The sequence below is a fragment of the Anas acuta genome, chromosome 16, assembly GCF_963932015.1.
Source record: "Anas acuta chromosome 16, bAnaAcu1.1, whole genome shotgun sequence".
Lineage (NCBI taxonomy): Eukaryota > Metazoa > Chordata > Aves > Anseriformes > Anatidae > Anas > Anas acuta.
The window spans coordinates 2,475,215-2,486,371 of record NC_088994.1 but is presented as its reverse complement, the minus strand read 5'-3'; the positions used below and the strand labels follow the sequence as shown (position 1 = coordinate 2,486,371).

The window sequence follows — 11,157 nt, the reverse complement described above, 5'->3', positions numbered from 1 at the left end:
ACAGCACTTCGTGTTCCCTCTGAACTGGGGGGTTGTGGTACAAGAGGAGCTGCTGGAATCAGCTCTGAGTGCCTGAGAAGGGAGCTGGTTGTCAAACCTCCCAGCATCTTTGGAAATTGGTGATGTGTGGAGTTTGGGAAATCCAGGGGCTTTGGAAGGTGCCTGGATGATGGGCTTCTGTCCAGACACAGTGGCAGTCAGCCACCTGGGAAAACCAGCACTGCTGCTGCTTCTCCTTCGGTTCTTGTGGGCTGAGGGCTTGTTATGAACCACTGATGTGGCAATGTGCAGTTGCAAAATATGAAGCATCGAGTTCAGAATGAAACTGTGAACCAATCTGCGTTCAAGAGAACCATGACGAGGAAAATGTTTCCTGTGCAGTGCAAATCACTCCTGGTCTCTCTGCAGCTGTCTCACATCTCCAACTCGCTTCAACACAGTTTGGTTCCTCCTTGGAAAAAACAATTAGCCTCTAAAATAATTTGCTCAAAAGAACAAGGTTCTAAAAGCCCTCAGTTTGCTTCACATCTGGCAGATACTCCCGGATAATTACCTGGTATCTTTTTAGGGGTGATGGGATGCTCTGCCTGGTGTTCAGCTATGGGTGCAGACGGTCATGCACCACATCTGCCACCCTGCACAGATGCCAGGCACCCCAGGGCATCCAGATGGCACCGGGTGTCTCTGCTGAGGCAGGTTTAGTCCACGTCCATGCCCCCTGCCAGGCTAGCACATGTTGTAGGGAAGCAGCAGGGAGCACCTGCAGCTCTTCTGGAGGGGGGGGGTATGAATTTAAGCTTTCAGCCCCAAGGCAGGAAACAGTCACTTTTTAACAGTACTGGGCATCGGTTCAGGACAGCACAGTGCTGACATCTCTTCTGCTTCAAATCAGCCTCTGGCAACCTTTGCACTTAGATAGCGGTTTGTTTATCACCTCTTACCTCTAAAGATAACACCTCGTCTCTTTTCCATCCCTCTTGTTTTGGCAGCAGCACCTTGCAGCCCAGCCAAGGCCCCAGAGCAGGCTGTTCCTTGCAGGAACGGCACAAAAACCCTGTCTGAAAGGGGCTCTCCCCATCCCCAGCTGTCCGTAGGGTTTGGAGGAATATCCTCAACACCAGCAGCGTTACTGGGACGAGTGGTACTGGTGGCACTGGGAGCAGTTCTGTCCTCCCATCACAGTGCGGCATGGCGAGCTGGGCAGAGTACAGACCATGCTGTGAAATAGCTTTTATTAGCTTTTGTGTTTATTTATATTGCCTTCTCTAAAAGCTGGTGTACATAACCATTGCTTTTTCATTGCAGTTATGGCTATAAATAGGATAAACACACTACAAATGGACTTTGATCAAAACTCAGGACATATTTCTGGAGAGAGGTGGTTGGTTGGTTGGTTTGCTGCTCTGGTGGATGTAGGCTTGTGGCTCTGAATGAAATCTTTCCCAGAGCATTACCTTAGCTGGACAGTTCACATTTGCTGCTATATATTAAGGCCATTCATTTCCCCAGCCAGCCAGCCAGAAGCAGGAACTTAGCGTATGTTATCTACACTTGCACTTGTTTAAGGTGAAAACCCACAAAAATACATGACAAAACCCCAAGGATAACAGGGGCTTCAGGGCAGATCCTGTCCCATACCTGAGGATCTTTCCATCCCCTGGGCTGACCACACTGGTGGAGGAAAGAGCAATCTGTGGGCCTTTCTCTCATGTAATTAACGCCTTTAATTAGTTTGGTAAGAAACTGCAAACCCCTACAAGTGTAAAGGAGAAAACAGGCGAACATGCCCACATCTGGCATCAGCAAAGATCTGGGCTGGTGTTGGCATTAATGAGCAACAGGGGTGTTAAAAAGGGGATTTGGCCCCATTGCCAGCTGCCCACTGGCTCCTGCAGAGCCCCACAGCCCTGCCTCTGTCCTCAGCACCCGCCAGTGCCTGGCCCTGAACTTTCAACTTCTCAGCTCCCCAGCTGCCAGAAGTGGTGAAATCCAGCCCTGCAGAGCCCACGGGGGCAGTGAGGAAGCTGCAGAGTGGGTGCAGTGTTTTTTTTTTTTTTTTCTGTATTCCCTTTCCCAAAGAAGTGGCAAATCCATTTTCAATGAGGAGTAAAGTAAGCCTCAGTTATGGCTCAAGCCTCAAATATAGCTGATCCTCTCCAAAAAAAAAAAAAAAAAAAAAAGCCTGACTGAGCTTCCTAAATGTTTCCTAAACATTTGCTTCCTAAATTTGAGCCTGAAGGTTCCCTATAGGACATGGCCAGCACAGGACCCAGCCCCCACCAGCTCCTGGGATGTCCCCATGGTGCTGGCACCACTCTGGGGTGATGCTGGGCAATGGGTAAGGCACAGGGAAGTCACAGCTTCTGATTTAGTTTCTCATCAGCAAAGCAAGTAGGGTAAGTGGCACAGTGATGCAGAGACAGCTTTCAACATCCCCTTTCTCCTCCAAACAGCTCCAATGGTCAGCTCCGTATGATGTGGTCGGGTGGTGCCACCGACCCCAACAACGGCAGCCTCGGGTGCATTTGTTTCGCCATGGTGTTCAATTCCATCAGCCTTCAGCGCACACATATTTAACACCAATAAGATTTCTTCTCTAAAATAACCATAAGTTATTAAAGTGACTTTTCTTCCTACATCAGAAAAAAAAAAAAAAAAAAACAACAAAACAAACCCACACTTCTGACACCAATGCAATGACAATTCACGACACTGATGGTGTAACACATTGCATTTATTGCCCTCCTTTCCAGTGAACAAACCCCAGCATTGCCATGAGAAAAGCCCATTGATTGCCTCCGATGCTCCTCCCAAGCCCAAATTCTCCCCTTGCTGGTTTCTTCATCTGCTGAAGCTGAAACCTATGGGCGAAGCCACAGCTGCCTCCTGTGGCAGAGGCACAAAACAGGGCAGGAGAACTGGCCCGTGGGTGCTGCATGCAAGGTGGGCTCTGCTATACACAGCTCCCATCACTGAAACCAGCAAAAATGGTGTGATGTGCACCAAAAAATAAAATAAAACAAAACAAAACAAAACAAAAATAAAATCTCCTTAGTCCCTGCAGACACACCTGCAGAACAGAGAAGACAGCACGTCTCTGCCTCAGGATGGTGTATGACGGCTGTGACTCCAGGAGCACGGGCAGAGCAGCAGTGCCTCGCTGATTATTATCCTTTCAAGCTGATGTAATTACCCTAATCAAGGTTTCTCGGATGCTGAACTTTACTGTCTGGAAGCATAAAGTTTCCAGAATTAGCCTTTAGTGGTTAAAATTTAGGGGGAAGCTGAAGGAAGCTCTGCACAGGAGAAGGGAGAACTGAGCCGAACCAGGGTCAGTTTTTCCTAGCGAAGAGGAATTTTCAGGCTGAAAATGGATGTTTCAGGATCCCTTCACACCAGTACAAGGCAGCACCAGTGTGAAGGATGCAGTGGGACACTCTGAGTGGCTCATAGTCCTCGGAGTCCAGCTCTGGGGTCTTCTCTGCTCCACACCCCCACCTGAACCTGGAGACCCATCTCTGGACCTGGACATTGCTCAGGGAGGTTTTCCAAATGCTACTGGCTGAAAAATAATGATTTCTTAAAAGGTAATGTATGTCTCTGTATGTATACATGTATGTATGTATGTACGTATACTGTATGTCTCTTGCCAAAAAGATGAGTCTTCTCAAGGAAAACTGCTTTAAAAGATGTGCTTGTTGGAAGGCCACGTGCTGCTGGCTTGCCAAATGAAGGGTTCCCCTGGTCTCCTTGCAGATCTTTAACCCCTGGCTCCAGGTAATTTTGGCTACTCAATGGGCACGTGGAAATCTTTCTCCTTCCCTAAACAGAACATCACAGAGTGTTTGCTAGAGAAACCTCATGACAAAGCACTCTGGCAGCTGCAGAGGCAGAAAGGTGCTTAGATTAATCATTGTAACAGCAGGGAATTAAGAAACCTGGGGAGATAAATACACCAGGGTTTTGTTAGATAGATGCTTAAAAAATAATCCAGACCTACTTTGTTTCAAGCATCTCAGACGCTGAGAGAATTTTTTGTATCTGCAGCTGCCACTTCACTTCTGTAATTTAATCTCATTGAAGTGCATTATGTCAAATAATTACCCTAATGAAAACCCTAATGGGAGACGAGAGGAAAATAATAGAGATGCTTTGAAGAAATGAAGCTGCAAAGTTACTTTGTTTTTAACCCAGCACCAGTTTAGCTTCCTCTCCTTCTGGCTGTTGCCCTTACACAGCTTCTGATCTGCCTCTCTTTCAGAAGTGATGTCTCAGATGTGGCTCCAGTGATGAATTTTGGCATATTAGATACAGCATCATCCTTCCAGAATTTGAAGCAACCCGACATATAAAGCTACTGCTTTAGGCAAGTCCAGCCTTCCACGTCCTGCCCCTTTCTGTTCCCCACTGAGCATGGGCTCGGCTGTCAGGTTTCAGCCTCACACTTGTAAAGTTCCCCTGTACATCGGCCTGAACTGACCTTTTGTTGGCTGGTCTCATCCTCTTCTGCGGTCCTTCAACTATTTTATCTGTGTTATTTTGGAGAGGCCTGGTGAAGTGATTTCAGCAAGTCCTCACATGCTGATTTCCACCCCCCACCCATGCCCAGGAGGTGGGTCCATGCCCATCTTGTGGTCGTGTGGGTCTTCAATGCATGTCAGCAGGCTAAAAAACATTTTTTGTGAGTGTGTGTGTGTGAATAAACCATCTTCTAAAGGCTAATAATTATCCCACCTACACAGATCTCTATGCACAAAAACTGAAAGAAAAACTCCTCAACAATTAAATTAATCATCTCAAATGGGTTTTCCTTCTTGCTGCCTGTGGGATAATGTCAGAGAAAAAGGAAGTGTGCACTTCCTCCAGCAGGGCCGGGGGGAGGTAAAGGAGCTCTTCCCCCACCCTGACTCCCACATATTTCCCAGTTAGCCTTGCCTAATACTGCCAACATCTTCCCAGTCATCCCAGTCATATGAGCTATATCAGGTCTGTTTTCCACTGGTCCTGGAAGAGCTGACTCCAGAAAAAAAAAAAAAAAAAAAAAAAAGACTAGTAAGTTTTGCCAATTTTTTCTTAAATTAATATTAAATATTAACATTTGGCTTTTCTCTCTCTCATTCTCTCTCTCCCTCTCTCTCTCTCTTTTTTTTTTTTCCCCCAGATATTTTTCCTGGATTCCAACCACTTCTCTGACTCTAAAAAAAAATGAATTTGGTGATTCCTTTGCAGAAGCCTGCACCCAGCCACTGCCACAAGGTGTTTCCTCGTGTTTCCCAAAGAGGCCTCAGTTTTTTGGACAGCTTTGCTCCTCCGCATGCTTCCTGGACAGCTTGCTGTAGAGGTAAAGTGCTCGCTCTTCCTCCCGGCTCTCGAAGAAGGAGGCCGCGATTTTCCTGCACAGGCGGCGTGCATAGGTTTCCAGAAACACGGTGGCATAAATGATGCAGAAGAGCAGCACCATGACAAACAGCACAGAGGGGTTGGGGGGCAGCGGGGGGCTGATGCTGCAGCGGGCAGAGCTGAAGGTCAGGTAGTGATGGTAACTCTTCTCAAAGTCCCGCAGGGTCGATTCTATGTCAGAGAGCTGAAGCAGACTCAGTATAAAAGGCAGGAGCTGTATTTTAGCCTGGAATAAAAAGAGTAAGAGGTTAAATGGGGTATGAATGGAACAAACCCAACTGGTTACCACAGAAATATCAGTCTGGAGGTGTGCAGTCACCCTTACAGCTTGTTTGGGTGCAGTGAGACAGGGAATTGAAATGTGCCTCAGGCTGAGCAGGAATAACTGCAACTGGAGTAGGCACCGAGTACATGGCACGGTGAGATCCAGTACTGTCATCTTCACCTGCTGCCACAGCAACCGCGATGGGGTGCTCCATGTGAGATTCACAGTGAAATATAGTCTAGAGGGTACCAGGAGCTGCATATTTGAATATTAGGGTGTGTTTCTCAGCCCTGATTGTTTTACTATTAGCAGGAATCTGAGCTAAAAAGCTGGGACTGGGAGCTGCTGTTTAGGTATGTGCTGCACTGGAAGGAGAAATTGAGGCTGTGCCTGGTTTTGCACCTCCCCACATACCCAAGCCTTGTGTTGCTTGTCCAGCTGGCTGCTGGGGAGGGAAGAAGGCAGCATGTAAAGCCCCACAGGTAGCTGTCTCCACCGACACCTCCCGTGATGTGGTACAACACAGCAGGTACCCCACAGAGGGAAGCCAAGAGATGTGCCTTCCCCCCACACACAGACATGGTGCAGGAGATATTTTGCCCACTGTGGCTGACACTTTTCTGTGACTTTTCCTTTTCAGTAGCAGCTGTCTCGAGCCCCCTCCTCTCTCCATCCCTCCTGAACACTGAACAGAAACGCAGCCCCAAGCAGAGCTTGGTTAGAGGGACAGAGAAGCCGATACAGAAGCATGTCCTGAGCAGGAGGGGACCTGGCACTCACGCTGTATTTGATGCTGAGCGTGACGGGCACCACGGAGAGATGAGCAACCTTCCTCACGGCTGTGTCTGCCACTCTGAAGGCGACGTGGTCCATCGCCACCACCACCAGCATCAGTGTCAGGGCCACAGCGAGGCGCAGGGCCTGCACCAGGCACAGCAGCACTTCTTCCCGGGACAACTTCAGGCCTGTGGGCCGAATGAGGTTTTTGGACGAGCCCCCCAGCAGGTGAGGAGTTTTTCTGTCCACAGCTAAACGCTCCAGCTTCTTGGTGATGTAAAAATTGTCAAAGCGGAGGTTGGTGAGGTAATTTTTCAGATACCACGCAGACTCAAAGCAGAGGTAGAACACAGAAAAGCCAGCAACCAGTTTGTTGCCCACTCGTACGGAGTCTTTGACCAGTTCTTCAACAGCCAAAAAGTCCCTCCTGACCTTCTCACCAGCCAGGTGCATCTGCTGGTTAATCAGGGAGCTGTTGTGAAGCAGTGAAAACCTAAAATGCCCGTTCATAGGCCTCCAAATATTAATGGAGTTACCGGCTGCTTGGATCTCCTCCCCAAACTCCCAGGAAGCTGTCCCCAACAGAGCAGTCGAGTTCAGCAAACTCTCGGAGGAATTCTTGCAGATGCACTTGATGACCTGCAGAATGGTTTTAATGTTGCTCACGATGTTTGGGGTCACATTAACCGCCACGATCATGATGCAGGTCGACAAGAGGAGCTTCCGACCTTGCTTGGTGCCCAACGTGGGCATGATCATGCTGAAGACACAGCGGGCAGGGTGCACCAGGAACAGGGTCAGGAGGAGGAGCAGGCTGAAGGAGACAGCCATGGCCACAGCAAGGTGCCAGGAGTACTCCAGGGAGGCAAAGAGCCAGTTGTAGAAGAGGCCTCCGACCACAGCGGTGAGGCAGGAGCACTGCAGGAACAAGGCCCACAGCTCCCTGCTGCCTGCAGGGACCGGCTTGGAGTAAATGCACCACAGATCTGCCGCCATCCTGCTCACCCTTGGGAACAGAAAGTCTTCACAGTAGGCACAGACACTCAACCTGTGCAAAGAACAAGTGGCGGGGTGTTAGCAGAGGAAATAGAGAGGCACTAATTAGGGGGCTTTGTGACCTCCCTCTCTGAGTGCCTCTGGTCTCACTCTGCCTCTCTGCCGAGCCGAGCTGTTGACACTGAGGTCTTTCCTGCAGCCACATGGGCCAGGAAAGTTCAAGGCATTTCTTGAAGTGCCAATTACAACGCTACAGCTCCTCCTTTAACATCAGCAGAGGAAAGCATTATATTCTATAAAAACCATAATAAAGCCACTTGGAGGGCTGAGCTCTAGCCATGGCTAGGAGCGGCTCTGGTGGTTAGTTAGAGGATGATGGGGGAAGAAAAGCAAAGAGGAGGTGCCTGGCCGCTCTGGAAATCATTAGTTAGCCTTGTAATTAAAAGGAGTTCAATGGATTGGAGGAGGTGGAGTAGGAGTCTCTGCTCTCCCTTCTTCTTAATAGGAAAGCAGACAAAAGGCAGCAAGTTTAAGGTGACAAATACTGAGCCGATCAGAGAAAACAGTTTCACACTAATGTTCAGTGCCAGAGGAAATCTCCAAGGATAAGAATTTGGCCATTGCAGACAGGATGAAATGTCCCATAGAGCTATTTAAATGTCTAATGAAAACAAATGTTTGGGAAGAAATACCATTTCTCAGGCCTCAGAGGAGGAATGACTCTCCAGAGACCAGAAAACCTGGTGGGGAGAAGGATTCTCCCACCACAATTTGCAACCCCCTCCCCAGGATCAGACCCCACCAGGCTGATCCCATCTCCCCCGTCCTGGCAGGAGAGATGGAGGAAGAATTTTGCCTGGCAAGCCCAGCTAATCCATGTACTGAAGATTTTTCAGCAGAAAAAGGGAAGCAGAGGGAGCGAGGCAAACACTACGTACCAAGCAGCAGAGATGTGCCCCAGCCCTGCCCGTAAGCTCTCCATGCTCCGGTGCCTCGTCACTCTCAGAAAGAATGTTGGAGGCAGCCGCTGGGTGACCCACGGTAGGAAACCAAAGCACCTGGCACCAGGGAGCAAGGACTCAAAGCCAAAATGAAGGTCAGCAAATGCTGGCAATTCCTGATGTGAGAGGGCAAAGCTGGTACAGACAGTCCAAGAGTAACCCCACTCCAGTGCTGCCCAGGCTTTGCACCTCCTTGGCTCTTACTGCTAGTGGAGAAATCCTGGTGTGTAGTGCAGAAATCTTGGTATAATGACACATGGCCAAGAAAAATGAGTCAGTACGGAGTGACCAGGATGGAAGAAGCATCACATGGGGACTGGGGTGTCACTGTCCTCTAGTGGGAAACCACTTGCCTCATCCTAGCCAGCAGTAGGGTGAGGATTGTACTGAGAGAAGATTGCACTCATACAGCAAAGGGGAGTTGAAGGCTGCAGGGAGGCTATGTTTGTCCAGTGGCTCTGGGCAGCGAAAAGTGTTTGTATCCCTCAGCAAACCTGGCCAAAAAGCCTCCACTTGGCTCCAAATCGTTCCCTGTGGGTTGGGGCCTGAGGGAGGGCTAAGATGTTATATACACCAGACCAGTAGCCAGAAAATGAGCCGAAACAATAATTGCCTAACTTTTCCTAGGGCACAATGAACAAGCTTGCTCTGCATTATAAATAAATAAATACATAAACAAAATGTAAGTATAATATATATATATATTTAAAAAGGTGGGGGGGGGGATAAAAGAAAAAAAGGGGGAAAAGGAAAAGGAAAAGGAAAAGGAAAAGGAAAAGAGGAGAGGAGAGGAGAGGAGAGGAGAGGAGAGGAGAGGAGAGGAGAGGAGAGGAGAGGAGAGGAGAGGAGAGGAGAGGAGAGGAGAGGAGAGGAGAGGAGAGGAGAGGAGAGGAGAGGAGAGGAGAGGAGAGGAGAGGAGAGGAGAGGAGAGGAGAGGAGAGGAGAGGAGAGGAGAGGAGAGGAGAGGAGAGGAGAGGAGAGGAGAGGAGAGGAGAGGAGAGGAGAGGAGAGGAGAGGAGAGGAGAGGAGAGGAGAGGAGAGGAGAGGAGAGGAGAGGAGAGGAGAGGAGAGGAGAGGAGAGGAGAGGAGAGGCGAGGCGAGGCGAGGCGAGGCGAGGAAAGGAAAGGATGCTGTGAGTGAGCACGTGTGTTTGTAGACCTCCATACAGATGTGCATGGGCTGGGGTGCAGGACATGGCCAGGACTGTGCCAGCTCCATGAAGCAACTGTGACATCTTGCGGCCAGGCTCTGCTAGAGTACTTCAAGGTCTGTGTTCATCTGAGCTCATAAACTACAGCTGTCAGTGACTGGAGACTTATAAGGAAAACTGAGGAAGTGAAGGAGAAAATTGGGGCTGGTGAGCCGGTGAGCGAGATGTGTGTGCTCTGTGTCCCTGGGGTGCTTCAAGGGGCCTCCCCTGGCCAGTCACCAGGAGTTCATGGCCCAGCACACCATGGGATGGCTGGGCTTGGCAGGCTCCAGTCTCCACAGAGCTCAGGATCTATAATTTTCTTGCTCTGATATCCCTAGTGTAGACTTCCTAGCACTTTAGCAGATGCAGAGCATCTTGCTAGGACACCTGTGAGTCCGACCTGTGGTGACAGGGCAGCCACCACGTGGTGACGGTGCTGCACGGGGCTGCAAAGGACAGCAGCAGCAGTCTGGGGTGCCCCCTGCTATGAATTTTAAGACAATGTCTGGGTGATAACAGAGGTGCAGAACTGCTATGATTTAAGGCTGAAGGTACTTTCACAAATCAAGAAATTGAGGGTGTGGGAGGGATCAGCCCAACAGCAGAGACACTTTCTTTGTTTAAAACCACGTGCAAATGAAAAACTTACAGTGATACAGTCAGCTCATGTCGGTGGTTTCTACTATAGAAATACAGAAAAATCCCAGCAAAACTTGGTGACTAATCTGGGATGAATATGACAAGGGAGCCAATGTTACCGGACCTGCAACAGCTTAATTTTGCCCATCATGCCCTGATTTCTGTGTCAGGACTCTCACTCCGCGCATCGCTGCTGGGTACAGCCAGGCTGTGCACAGCCCTGGAGCTGCTCAGTGCTGCAAAGCCCCACGGCGCTGGTTGTCTGTGCGAACAGTTTGTAAGGACACCCAAACGCTTCTGGAATAAAAGACCCTACAAAATGCTTTCCTACTGTAAATAAACCAGAACGATTTTCCTCCAAGCGTCTCAGGAGAACATGTGGACATTCATCCCAAATTGGATGGGAAACATCAAAGGAGTAAAGCAGAGATATTCTGGATGTTGAATTTCAATGCATGAGTGGCATTTCCTGTTTAATTAAAATTCACAAGCAGGCTGCTAATGTGAGTGGCTTTTGTGGCAGTTGTTGGATTCCTGCATTCCTAGAGAACTGGTACATAGGCAGGCAAAGTTCCTCTGAAATAACAGGGTTTAAGTAATGGAAGGTTAATACAGCATTCAAAATGCCCTTTCCAGGGATTTTTCATATCTCTAGCCACATCACAATACCTTCAAGAATAATAGGGGTGACTTACCGTAAAAAGCTTCTTTCAGTGATTTTTAGCACTAGCAGCAGCAAGCAGAACTGTAGCTTATTTATGTAGGTTCAGCCTTGAGCCCCAGAAATACTAAATCTTTAAATCTGCTTAAATAAAATAAAATAAAATAAAATAAAATAAAATAAAATAAAATAAAATAAAATAAAATAAAATAAAATAAAATAAAAT

At 48.5% G+C, this 11,157-nt stretch overlaps 1 protein-coding gene across 1 annotated transcript; it reads right to left on the bottom strand.

Annotated features, from left to right (window-relative positions):
• Positions 1-2,723: 2,723 nt before the first annotated feature.
• OCSTAMP (osteoclast stimulatory transmembrane protein) lies at positions 2,724-9,056 on the bottom strand. Its single transcript, XM_068700695.1, has 3 exons — positions 8,377-9,056; positions 6,446-7,490; positions 2,724-5,626 (listed from the first exon to the last, which is right to left on the bottom strand). The coding sequence occupies exons 1-3, from the start codon at positions 8,418-8,420 to the stop codon at positions 5,285-5,287; spliced, it is 1,431 nt and encodes a 476-aa protein (XP_068556796.1). The 5' UTR covers positions 8,421-9,056; the 3' UTR covers positions 2,724-5,284.
• Positions 9,057-11,157: the final 2,101 nt, after the last annotated feature.